At 36.7% G+C, this 14,142-nt stretch overlaps 1 protein-coding gene across 5 annotated transcripts in view; it reads right to left on the bottom strand.

Annotated features, from left to right (window-relative positions):
• GALK2 (galactokinase 2) overlaps window positions 1-14,142 on the bottom strand; it is a 132,889-nt gene that overhangs the window by 94,983 nt on the left and 23,764 nt on the right. For 4 of the 5 annotated variants that reach the window (XM_027569735.2, XM_027569734.2, XM_027569736.2 and 1 more), the window contains exon 4: window positions 7,667-7,757. The exons of the other annotated variant lie outside the window; for it this stretch is intronic. In XM_027569735.2, coding sequence (XP_027425536.2) covers window positions 7,667-7,757 — 91 coding nt within the window. The remainder of the gene's footprint in view (window positions 1-7,666; window positions 7,758-14,142) is intronic. 5 annotated transcript variants of the gene reach the window in all.

The raw sequence follows: 14,142 nt of genomic DNA, 5'->3' as shown, positions 1-14,142 counted from the left end.
ATCAATGGACTTATTATGCTATTTATAGAAACTACTTGTGCAATTCAATTTAGTTGAGTCTATACATGACATTTCATTTAATGGTTCTTGGCCACAGGGTTCGGTAATCTGAAGATTATTTTTTACTTTGTTCAACAAAAAGCTATTGATCCATTTCCTAAAATTGCCTTGAATGATCTTTTTCTTGAACACTCATTGATTTGAACAAATGAAACAATTATAATTCAATTTCTCAAGTAGCAGGACAAGAAATACACAATATTAGTGAGGCAAGTTAAATCTCCATGTAGCACAGCCCAATACAATATGACTGTAAAAGTCTTAACACCAAGGATCCCTGAGGGGATGGAGAGAGAGAGAGAGAGGACTAAAAGATATATTTGAGCAAATCATAGCTGAGAACTTCCCTAATCTGGGGAATGAAACAAACATTCGTGTCCTAGAGGCAGAGAAGAACTCTCCTAAGATCAAGGAAAACAGGCCAATGCCCTGGCATGTAATAGTAAAACTTGCAAATCTTAGAACCAAGGAAACCATCATAAGGGCAGTAGGGGGAAGAGATTACTTACGTACAGAGGGAGGAACATCAGAATAATGTCAGACCTATCCACAGAGACCTGGCAAGCCAGGCAGGCCAGAAAGGGCATATTCAGGGTACTAATGAGAAGAACATGCAGCCAAGAATACTTTATCCGGCAAGGCTGTCATTTAGAATGGATGGAGAGATGAAGAGCTTCCAAGACCGGCAGAAACTGAAAGAATATGTGACCACTAAGCCGGCCCTGCAAGAAATATTAAGGGGGATTCTATAAAACAAGAAAGACCCCAAGAGTCATATACAACAGAAATTTACAGGGGCAATCTACAGAAACAAGGACTTCACAGGCAACATGATGACAAAAAATTCATATCTTTCAATAATCACTCTCAACATGAACGGCCTAAATGCTCCCATAAAACGGCACAGGATTGCAGATTGGATAAAAAGACAGGACCCATCCATATGCTGTCTACAAGAGATTCATTTTGAACCTAAAGATACATCCAGACTGAAAATGAAGGGAATGAGATCCATCTTCCATGCCAACGGACCTCAAAAGAAAGCTGGGGTAGCAATTCTTATATCAGACAAATTAGATTTTAAGCTAAAAACTATAGTTAGAGACACAGAAGGACACTACATCATTCTTAAAGGGTCTATCCAACAAGAAGATCTAACAACTGTAAATATCTATGCCCCCAACATGGGAGCAGCCTATGCTGCTCTACATAAGCCAACTGTTAACCATAATAAAGAGTCATATTGGTAATAATACGTTAATTGAGGAGACCTCAATACTCCACTCTCAGCAACAGACAGATCATCTAAGCAGAAAATCAACAAAGAAACAAGAGCTTTGAATGACACACTGGACCAGATGGACCTCATAAATATATACAGAACATTCCACGCTAAAACAACAGAATATTCTTTCTTCTCGAGCACACATGGAACTTTCTCCAGAATAGACCACATACTGGGTCACAAATCAGGTCTCAACTGATACCAAAAGACTTAGATTATTCCCTGCATATTCTCAGACCCTAATGCTTTAAAACTGGAACTCAATCACTAGAAAATTTTGGAAGAAATTCAAACACTTGGAAGCTAAAGACCACCCTGCTCAAGAATGTTTGGGTCAACCAGGAAATCAAAGAAGAACTTAAACATTTCATGGAAACCAATGAGAATGAAAACACATCGGTCCAAAAACTATGGGATACTGCAAAGGCGGTCCTAAGGGGGAAATACATAGCCATCCAAGCCTCACTCAAAAAAATAGAAAAATCCCGAATTCACCAACTAACTGTATGCCTTAAAGAACTAGAGAAAAAGCAACAAACGATGCCTATGCCACGCATTAGAAGAGAAATAATTAAGATTAGAGCAGACATCAATGAATTAGAAACCAGAAACACAGTAGATCAGATCAACAAACCTAGAAGCTGGTTCTTTGAAAGAATTAATAAGATCGATAAACCACTGGCCAAACTTATCCAAAAGAAAAGAGAAAGGACCCAAATTAATAAAATTATGAAAGAAAGGGGAGAAATCACGACTAACACCAAGGAAATAGAAACAATTATTAGAAATTATTATCAACAACTATATGCCAATAAACTGAGCAACCTGGATGAAACGGATGCCTTCCTGGAAACCTATAAACTCCCAAGACTGAAACAGGAAGAAACTGACAACCTGAATAGGCCAATAACCAGTAACAAGATTGAAGTAGTGATCAAAAACCTCCCAAACACAAGAGTCCAGGGCCTGACAGATTCCCTGGGGAATTCTACCAAATGTTCAAAGAAGAAATAATACCTATTCTCCTGAAGATGTTTCCAAAAACAGAAACAGAAGGAAAGCTTCCAGACTCATTGTATGAGGCCAGCATTACCTTAATCCCCAAAGCAGGCAATGACCCCATCAAAAAGGAGAAGTTCAAACTAATATCCCTGATGAATATGGATTCCAAAATCCTAGCTAATAGGATCCAACAATACATTAAAAGGATCATCCACCACAACCAAGTGGGATTTATCCCCAGGATGAAAGGGTGGTTCAACATTCACAAATCAATCACAAATCAATCAATGTGATAGGACACATTAATAAGAGGAGAGAGAAGAACCTCTCAATTGATGCAGAAAAAGCATGTGACAAAATACAGCATCCTTTCCTGATTAAAACTCTTCAGAGGATAGGAATAGAGGGAACATTCCTCAAGTTCATAAAATCCATCTATGAAAAACCCATGGCAAATATCATCCTCAATGGGGAAAAGATGAGAGCCTTTCCCTTAAGATCAGGAACACGTCAAGGATGCCCACTCTGGCCACTATTGTTCAACATAGTACTAGAAGTCCTAGCAACAGCAATCAGACAACAAAAAGAAATAAAAGGTATTCAAATTGGCAAAGAAGTCAAACTCTCTCTCTTCACAGGTGACATGATACTTTATGTGGAAAATACAAAAGACTCCACCCCCAAATTACTAGAACTCATACAGCAATTCAGTAATGTGGAAGGATACAAAATCAATGCTTCTTTTCTCCAAAGAAAACATACAAATGGCTAACAGACACATGAAAAAATGTTCATCATCATTAGCCATAAGGGAAATTCAAACCAAAACCACATTGAGATACCATCTTATACCAGTTAGAATGGCAAAAGTTGACAAGGCAAGAAACAACAAATGTTGGAGAGGTTGTGGAGAAAGGGGAACCCTCTTACACTGTTGGTGGAAATGTAAGTTGGTACAGCCACTTTGGAAAACAGTGTGGAGGTGCCTCAAAAAATTAAAAATAGAGCTACCCCATGACCCAGCAATTACATGACTGGGTATTTACCCCAAAGACACAGATGTAGTGAAAAGCAGGGCCATATGCACCCCAATGTTCATAGCAGCCATGTCCGCAATAACCAAACTGTGGAAAGAGCTGAGATGCCCTTCAACAGACGAATGGATAAAGAAGATGTGGTCCATATATACAATGGACTATTACTCAGCCATCAGAAAGGATGAATACCCAACTTTTACATCAACATGGATGGGACTGGAGGAGATGATGCTCAGTGAAATAAGTCAAGCAGAGAAAGTCAAAATCATATGGTTTCACTTACTTGTGGAACATAAGGAATAGCATGGAGGACATTAGGAGAAGGAAGGGAACAATGGGGGGGGAGTTGGAGGGAGAGATGAACCATGAGAGACTATGGACTCCGAGAAACTAACTGAGGGTTTTAGGGGGGACGGGGGTGGGGGGGTGGGTTAGCCTGGTGACGGGTATTAAAGAGGGCACGTACTGCATGGAGCACTGGGTGTTATATGAAAACAATGAATCATGGAACACTACATCAAAAACTAATGATGTAGGGGTGGGAGGGAGGGGGTGGCTGGGTGATAGACAACGGGGAGGGTATGTGCTATGGTGAGCGCTGTGAATTGTGTAAGACTGTTGAATCACATACCTGTACCTCTGAAACAAATAATACATTATATGTTAAAAAAAAAAAAGAAGAAGAAGAAGATAGTAGGAAAGGAGAAATGAATGGGGGGAATCAGTGGAGGAAACGAACCATCAGAGACGATGGACTCTGAGAAACAAACTGAGGGTTCTAGAGGGGAGGGGGTGGGGGGATGGGTTAGCCTGGTGATGGGTATTAAAGAGGGCACATTCTGCGTGGAACACTGGGTGTTATGCACAAACAATGAATCATTGAACATTACATCAAAAACTAATGATGTAATGTATGGTGATTAACATAACATAATAAAATAAAAATAATTAATTAATCTTTTAAAAAAAGAAAGATAATTGAAGATATTTGAATTTGGGCTGGCCTTACATGCCACTAGGAAATTACTGTTAATTTTGATGGGTATGATAATTGTATTCTTATTATCTAAGATAATAGTCTAACACTTTTTACAGTTGCATTCTGAAATATTTGAGAGTAAATGATGTCTGTAATTTGCTTTAAAATATAAAATTCTTTAAAATACTAAGCAAATGTTAAAAAAAAGGATAAAGTAAATGCAGCAAAATGTCAGGAAGTGTTAAAGCAAGGTATAAACATCCATTATAATGTAATCTTTACTTTTCTGTATATAAATATTTGAATACTAAAAACTTAAAAAAACTAAAGTTATTGTTAGAATTAGAAAAAAAACAAAAAAAAACAACTAATGATGTATGGTGACTAACATAACATAATAAAATTAAATTAAATAAAAAAAAAAAAGTCTAACACCAAGCAGTGGCTTGTTTCTATTGAGTATTTCTTCAGAAGTTTCTCTGAAGAAAAAGTGTTCTCAACCTCTTCAGTTCCATTTTACTTATGGAAAAACCCACACACCAAAAGATTAAAAATGTTTTCCAACATTACATATAGGGAGCTGGGGATAGGACCCAGGTCTCTGATTTCTGGTTGAGAACTTCTCCACTGCAGTCAGAAACACGGGCCAGCATACTGTCAGTATGATTTAATGTAAGTCAGCTATATGAGAAAATCCAGATTTTTACTAGAGTTTATAGATACAGTTAAGCCATATGGTAGCTTTCAAGACAGCCAAATTAGAATTCAGCCACAAATGAGAACACAGACTCTAAAAGAAGTAGAGAAACCCTTATTTCTACAATTAGGAAAACCCAAAGAAATAATGAGACTCTGATCTAAAGATGGAAATCTCTAGGATACTTAGATGAGTATCTAGGATGACACTTATGATGATATTATATCATAATTAACCTTTGTGGTTTAGGATTAAAAATATATTCAAGGCCACCTCCTCCTCAAGAAAAAATACCATCATGTTTGCAAATTACTCAAACAGCTCAAGACCAAAGTACAAAATACTATTATATTACATAATTATGCATTTCATCATACATATTATTCTAGGGAGAAATTTCAATAAACTAGTTAGAATAACTAAAGTAACAACAAAACTCTGCAAATTAAAGGATGGGTTTTTTTTCCTTGATTTTTTTGTCCTTTTTTCCTATGTTGGCAAAACTCACACACCACAAAAAAAGAGATTCTGTTGGATGTACTTCTCTTCTTGATTTCAAGTCATCTAAAAATTTCCTTTCCAGAAATACAAACAAATTTTAAATTGAAACACTGCTGCTGCCAATGCCCTTTCATACAGAACATCAGACAGCTTGTTTTAAAAAAAAAAATCCTTGGAGAATGCTATATATTTAATCATAAACTGATCCACAGTGTATCTTGAATGTGAATCATACTTACAAACTTATCATGCAATGTTTAAATTAAAATGTACAACAGATTCAAAAACGTAAATGGATTTTGCCAAATTCTGTAATAGCTCTGTCCCAAAAGGATAACATGTTCAATTTAATATAAACAGATTATCCTATGATATTTTCTAGTATTTGAATTTGAAGTTTTCTAAACAGGATAACATTTAAATTACTTCTCTGCCAAAAATTCGCTGTACAAATCTACTTTTGCACATTAAGTTGTCAAACCAAAAAAGAAAGCTTTAAGACCTCAAATTCTCAAAAACAACACAAAGCAACAAGCAGTATTTAGGTCACTTTACCCATTTGCTATAAAAGGCATGTTGCTATAAGGAAGATCGAATTGCATTTGCCAGGCAAATCCTTCCAAATACTGTAATTCCCACTAATGCATATGGTAAGCCAAATAACTTGAAGATTTAAAAGAGGCCAATACCTCTTCCCATGTTATTACCATGTGTCTTGATGAAGAAGAAAGAAAAATAAAAAAGGAAAGAAAGAAAAGAAAGAAGGAAGGAAAAAGGAAAAGAAGGAAGGAAGGGAGGGAGGGAGGGAGGAAAGAGAGAGAGAGAGAGGAAGGAAGGAAGGAAGGAAGGAAGGAAGGAAGGAAGGAAAGAAAGAAAGAGAAAGAAAGAAAGAAAGAAAGAAAGAAAGAAAGAAAGAAAGAAAGAAAGAAAGAAAGAAAGGGAGGAAGGAAGGAAGGAAGGAAGGAAGGAAAAGAAAGGAAAAGAAAAGAAAAAGAAAGAAAAGAAAAGATGAAGGAAGGGAGAGAAGAAATTAATGCAGGAACTCTAAGACCAGAACCACCATAATTCGAGGTACAGGACTACACATCAGAAATAAATGTGATGCTTTCCTGGAATGGATAGGTCACTGAGTCCTAGGCTACTTGTGACAAAGCTTCAGATAGGATCACCAGACAGTAAGGAACACAAGTTCTCTAAAACATGGATTTTAACAAATCAAACTGATTTAGCAAATAAATTTTCTTTTTGTCCTTATACTTTTTTAATCTGGAGAAAAAGTAGAAATATTTCATTATCTTATTCTTGCCCATGACATTAGAGATGTTCCCGATAATTATTCAGTGTTTCTAAGGAAACTACTTATTCTAATAAACTTCACTACATCTTTTTTTTAACCCCATCTGAAGTGGTAATAACAATACTAGTTGTTTATTTATTGAATGCTTACTATGTGTCAAGCACTGTGTAATCCTTGTAACAACTCTTTGCTGGATAGGAAACATCATGATACAGATAACAAACCTAACAAAGAGGTTGAATTAACAGCTAAGTAGAGCTCGAATTCAAACCTAGGGCTTCAGACCAAATCCTATTACAGTATATACCTACATATGATTAGAACAAATATATTACTAGACTGTATCCTTCAAAAGAAAATTTGAACAGGGGCACCTGGGTGGCTCATTGAGATAAGCGACTGCCTTCGGCTCAGGTCATGATCCCAGGGTCCTGGGATCGAGCCCCGCATCGGGCTCCCTGCTCCACAGGAAGCCTGCTTCTCCCTCTCCCACTCCCCCTGCTTGTGTTCCCTCTCTCGCTATCTCTTTCTCTGTCAAATAAATAAATAAAATCTTTAAATAAAAAAAAGAAAAGAAAATTTGAACAAAGATTTTAAAAAGAGAAAGATTTTCGTCAGATGCAACTGATTTATGAACAGCCACTACTGCCCCCTCTGAACACCACTAATATGTAAATTAGCAATACAGAATAGGAACATGAGTTAGCATTGAAATGTGACAAAAAATACATTGTAAATAAAATAAATCTTGATATATAATACACATTATAAGTTCACCAGCTAGTAGTTGCTTTATAAACTGATTTACCTGAATTCCTTTAAATCCACATAGGAAATAGTTGTGCCACAGAGGCTTGGTTTTGTCAATCTGAATATTATTAGCACTAGTACTGAAGTCCCTGCAAAAACAAGACACTATTAATTTAAGTCTAGAGGCTGTAAAAACCCATGGCTGCAAAATCAATGGCTGACTGCTGCCACCTTGTGCCATGAGAGTGATACTGAAATTTCATTCTCCATTTATTTTCATCAATGTACTTCATAGTTTACCCAAAAACAACAAACATGCCCACATGCTTAAAAGATAAGGGAAGTTGTAGTGACCTTAACAATTAAACTACTTCCGAATGACCCTTTTTATTTCCTGAAATAGAAAGGAACCAATATATTTCAGCATAATCTACACCACTTTTTATTTCATGATGATCCTTGTTAAGCTGATATAAACCACATAAATGCTTATCCTTGGGGTTTGCTGTTTGACATACCTCTAACTGTAACAGTACTCAAAGCCTTCTCTCCCCACACTCTTTGCCACCCATCCAATTTTACCATCTGCATGGCTTAAGAAGATGGAAAAAACAAAACAAATAATGATGATTCTAATGGATCATAACTCGTTGAATAAGATACCATGAATCTATACTGATATAAATTAACAAACAAAAAAACTACCTAAATGAAGGAGAAGGAAAACCTCTTCCTTAGTTAGAGTAAAATGTCAAATAATAGAAGAAGTAGAGGGCGCCTGGGTGGCTCAGATGGTTAGGCGTCTGCCTTCGGCTCAGGTCATGATCCCAGCTTCTTGGGATCGAGCCCCACATTGGGTTCCCTGCTCGGCGGGAAGCCTGCTTCTCCCTCTCCCTCTCCCACTCTCTCTGCTTGTGTTCCCTCTCTTGCTGTGTCTCTCTCTGTCAAATAAATAAAATCTTTAAAAAAAAAAAAGTAGAAATGATGGAAATCACTATGTGGCAAACTCCATGATAATTGTTTCAGGAAAGAATCATCAATGGATACTAAAGTTAGAGAGTAAAATTTTGATAAGAAACAAAATATTTACATAGACTCAAAATATTTCCCTATCAGATACTTATTTCAAAGGGAAAAAAATGGTAACTTTATGGCAAAGAAATCTGGCAGACATCACCTTAACCAAATAATCAAAATTAACAATAAAGGACATCATGTGTCTCCTTGATATCATGAACTGAGAACATATCAGTTGATGTGTGGGAATTCTTTGTATTATTTTTGTGAGTTCTTTGTAAGTCAAAAATTATCTCAAAATGAAAAATAGATAAATAGGTTTCTAAATCAGGCAAAGGGCAAAATATGAGAAATGGAGGAGGAGGGGGTCAATTAAAAAGTGAAGAAATAAGCAACATTCCCCATATTGACTGAATGCTCTTCACATAGTTTACTAAATACCTATTATATGCCAGTCACTGTAGTAGGTGCCCTCCATGCATTATCTTAATTCAATTAACATGGACACAGTATGTCCTAAGAAAAATATTTAAGTATGCAAGGTATTCATAGGAATAAAAAGGTAAAAGGCAAAGGGCTTTTCTTTTCATAAGCTAGCTGAGACAACATGAACACAAATTATGATCACACACTACTGTCACATGATGGTGTATAATATGGAACGGGATATGAGACCAAGAGGGCATCATCTCTATAATCAGCATATTAGAGTGAAGAGGGGAGGTTTTCCCAGAGGCTCAGAGTGGTTTAGTGACTCTCCAAGAACACACACAGTATGACTCCAGCTCACAAGCATTTTACTGTCATCTACAGAAAATAAAATATATTGCTCACAGTCAACAAGAGGTCACAGAATTTGGAAAGCAGATAAAATTATGTTAGCAAAACTGATCAGGTTCTCTTCCTAGCTAAAGAAAAGATCTTGAAAGTTACCACAAAGAAAAGAAAACCAGGAAGCAGTCAGGGGTGGTGGTATATTGAACAAAATAGAGGAGGAAATTTGTACAGATGCAGAAAGCTACATGAGAAATATCAAAGAAAATGCTGAAAAGTGTTATTTCCTACAAATTAGAAACATAGCTTAAATATGTCATAGAAAAAACTTCCCTTTGATTAGTTAATTCATGTCTGTTCTTTCTAGCATCCCTGTCTTGCCTCTCCTTCCTACCATTTTCTAAGATTCAAAAACAGGCACACATTTTCCCACCAAATCCTACATTGTATCACCCATCTGCTTTCTCCACTCTTGCATCCATGTTGCAGAATGCTAGGAAAAAAGTCCTGAAAATGAGCAATTATGACTTTTACATTGGTAATTTCCACCTACATATTTTATTCATTGATTCACCTGTTCTTCCAACAAACATTTGCCCAGGGTCAACCCTGTGTGTGCCAGGCACTGGGCTAGATCATTTATAATAACAATATCATTAAAAAATAAATACTTAGAGAAAAGTTGGAGAAAAAATGTACAAGACAGATATCTTACAACAACAAACTATTTCTGAGAAAAACTGAAGAAGACCTAAATAAATGGACAGATATACCCTGTTCATGGATTGGAGGAGTAAATATTGTTAAGATGTCAGTTCTTCCCAAATCGATCCTACACTCAGTACAACCCCAATAAAAATCCCAGCATGCTCTTTCATAGAAGTTGAATAGCTGATTCTAAAATTAATAAGGAAATGCAAAGTAGAGTAGCCAAAATGAATTTGAAAAAGACAAACAATCTTAGAGGACTTACACAACCTGATTCCAGGACTTCTTATAAAGCTACAGTTTTCAATAGCAAACCACATTCACCAATACATTAAAAGGATATCCACAATAGCCAAACTATGGAAAGAGCTGAGATGTCCACTGATGGATGGATAAAGAAGATGTGGTGTGTGTGTGTGTGTGTGTACACAATAGAATATTACTCAGCCATCAGAAAGGATGAATATTTACCATTTACATCAACATGGATGGAACTGGAGGGTATTATGCTGAGGAAAATAAGTCAATCAGAGAAAGACAATTATCATGGTTTCACTCATATGTGGAATATAAGAAACACCACAGAGGATCATAGCGGAAGGGAGGGAAAACAGAATGGAAAGAAATCACAGAGGGAGACAAACCATGAGACTCTTAACTATAGGAAACAAAGTAAGGATTGCTGGAGGGGAGTTTGGGGGGGGGATGGGGTAATTGGGTGATGGGCATTAAGGAGGGCACGTGATATTATGCACTGGGTGTTACATGAAACTGATGAATTGTTGAACTCTACATCTGAAACTAATGATGAACTATAGGTTGGCTAATTGAATTTAAATTTAAAAAAAAAGGATCATTCACCACAATCAAATAGGATTTATTCTGGGGATGGAGGATGGTTCAATACTTGCAAATCAACATCATACACCACATCAACAAATCAAAGGATAAAAATCATATGATCAACTCAATAGATGTAGAAAAAAGCATCTGACAAAATTCAACATCTGTTCGTGATAACAACTCTCAACAAAGTGGGTTTGAGGGAACATACCTCAACATCATAAAGGCTATAAATGAAAAACCCATAGCTAACACCATACTCAATAGTGAAAAACTGAGAGCTCTTTAAGATCAGGAACAAGACAAGGATGTCCACTATCCCCACTTTTATTCAACATAGCACTGAAAGTCCTATCAGCAATCAGACAAGAAAAAAGAAATAAGAGGCATCCATATTGGTAAGGAAGAAGTCAAACTGTCACTATTTGCAGATGACATGATGCTATATATAGAAAACCCTAAAGACTCCATCAAAAAACTATTAGAAGTAATAAATGAATTCAATAAAGTTGCAGGATACAAAATTAATACACAGAAATTGGTAACACTTCTATACACTAATAATAAAGTAGCAGAAAGTAAGAAAACAATTCCATTTACAATTGCACTGAAAAGAATAAAATACCTAGGAATAAACTTAACCAGGGAGGTGAAAGACCTATACTCTGAACTATAAACCACTGATGAAAGAAACTGAAGACAATACAAACATATGGAAAGATATCCTATCCTCATGGATTGGAGGAATTAATACTGATAAAATGTCCATACTACCCAAAGCAATCTATAAACTCAATGCAAACTCTATCAAAAAACCAAAAGCATTTTTCACAGAACTAGAACAAATAATCCTAAAATTTGTATGGAACCACAAAAGATCCCAAATACTCAAAAGCAATCTTGAGAAAGAAAAACAAAGCTGGAGGTATCACAATTCCAGATTTCAAGATATACTACAAATCTGTAGTAATCAAAACAGTATGGTACTGGCACAAAGACAGACACATAGATCAATGGAATGGAGTAGAGAGCCCAGAATTAAACCCATACATATACTGTCAATTGATCTATGACAAAGGAGGCAAGAATATACCATGGGGAAAAGACAGTGTCATCAATGAATGGTGCTGGGGAAACTGGATAACTACATGCAAAAGAATGAAACTGGACCACTTCTAACACCATGCACAAAAATAAATTCAAAATGGATTAAAAACCTAAATGTGAAATCTGAAACCACAAAATCCATAAGAGAACACAGGCAGTAATTTTTTTTACATCAGCGGTAGCAACATTTTTCTAGATAGGTCTCCTCAGGCAAGAGAAACAAAAACAAAAATAAACTATTGGGACTATATCAAAATAAATAGCTTTTGCACAGCAAAGGAAACCATGAACAAAACAAAAAGGCAACCTACTGAATGGGGAAAGATATCTGCAAATGATGTATCTGATAAAGGGTTAATATCCAAAATATATAAAGAAATTATACAACTCAACACCAAAAAAACCCAAACAATCCAATTAAAAAATGGGGAGAGGATGTGAATAGACATATAGATGGCCAACAGAACACATGAAAAGATGATCAACATCACTAATCCTCAGGGAAATGCAAATCAAAACCACAACGGAGTATCACCTCACACCTATCAGAATGGCTAGAATCAAAAGGTCGGGATGTGGAGAAAAAGGAACCCTCTTGCATCAGGGCTTTTGCAGGTGCACTCTGCCAAGGACACTCTTTTTCCCACTTACTTGCTGCTGCTCCTTCTTGGCTTAGCTCGATGTCCCTGTCATATCACCACGATAGCACTTCTCCTTACACCTTCCCGACCACATCCACATCTGCTGGCCTGGGGTCAGCCCACCAGGGGCCACAAAAAGACCTATAGATAGAGTGAACCTCATCTCTCAATCCTGGAACGACTTTGAGGCTGCTGGCTCCTCCCACACTGGTGGCCTTGCCTAGACAGAGCCATTCCCTGAGGCTGGTGGGGAGACGGGGGACCCTGAAGTAAGGTCTCTGGAGGCACTAGGCCCTGAGTTCCTTGCTTGTATCTCCATCCACTGTTGGGGATGCATTGTTGGTGGGAAAATAAATTGGTACAGCTCATGCACTGTTGGTGGGAAAATAAATTGGTACAGCTGGGGAAAAGAGTAAATTAAAAAATCAAAAAATTAAACATAGAAACATCATACAATGCAGAAATTCCACTACTAGGTATTTACTCAAAGAAAATGAAAACACTAATTCAAAAAGATATATGCACCCTTATGTTTTATTGCAGCACTATTTACAATAGTCAAGATATGACAGCGACCTAAGTGTCCAATGATAGATCAATGGATAAGGAAAATGTAGTATTTTTACAACAGAATATTACTCAGCCATAAAACAGATGAGATCTTGCCATGTGTGCAACATGGGTAGACACAGAAGGTATTATGATAAATGAAATAAGTCAGACTGAGAAAGACAAAGACCATATGATTTCACTCATATGTGGGATCTAAAAAATAAAACAAATGGAATAAACAAACAAACAAAAAGCAGAATCAGATCTATAAATACAGAGAACAAACTGATGGTTGCCAGAAGGAAGGGAGTGGGGGGATGGGCAAAATGGATGAAGGAGAGTGGGAGATATAGGCTTCCAGTTATGGAATGAATAAGTCACTGGAATAAAAGGCACAGCATAGGGTATATAGTCAATGATACTGTAATAGCATTGTATGGTGACAGACAGTAGCAACATTTGTGAGCATAACATAAGGTATAGAGAAATGGAATCACTATGTTGTACACCTAAAACTAATGTAACATTGTATATCAACTGTACTCAAATAAAAAAATTAAAAATTTTAAAAAAGCTATGGTTTTCAGATAGTGTGATATTGGCATAAAGATAAACAGATACATGGGGTGCCTGGGTGGCTCAGTCGGTTAAGTGTCTGACTCTTGATTTCAGCTCAGGTTATGATCACAGGGTCATGACACTGAGCCCTGAGTGGAGCTCAGCACTCAGCAGGAAGTCTGCTTGAGATTCTCTCCCTCTCCCTCTGACCCTCCTGCTGCTCATGCACGTGCTCTCGTTCTCTCTTTAATAAAGAAATAAATCTTATTTAAAAAGACAGACAAATAAAATACCTCAATAAACAGAGTCCAAAAATAGACATTTATTGCCACCT

The sequence above is a fragment of the Zalophus californianus genome, chromosome 6 (genome assembly GCF_009762305.2).
Source record: "Zalophus californianus isolate mZalCal1 chromosome 6, mZalCal1.pri.v2, whole genome shotgun sequence".
Classification (NCBI taxonomy): domain Eukaryota; kingdom Metazoa; phylum Chordata; class Mammalia; order Carnivora; family Otariidae; genus Zalophus; species Zalophus californianus.
This window is presented reverse-complemented; position numbering and strand designations above follow the sequence as displayed.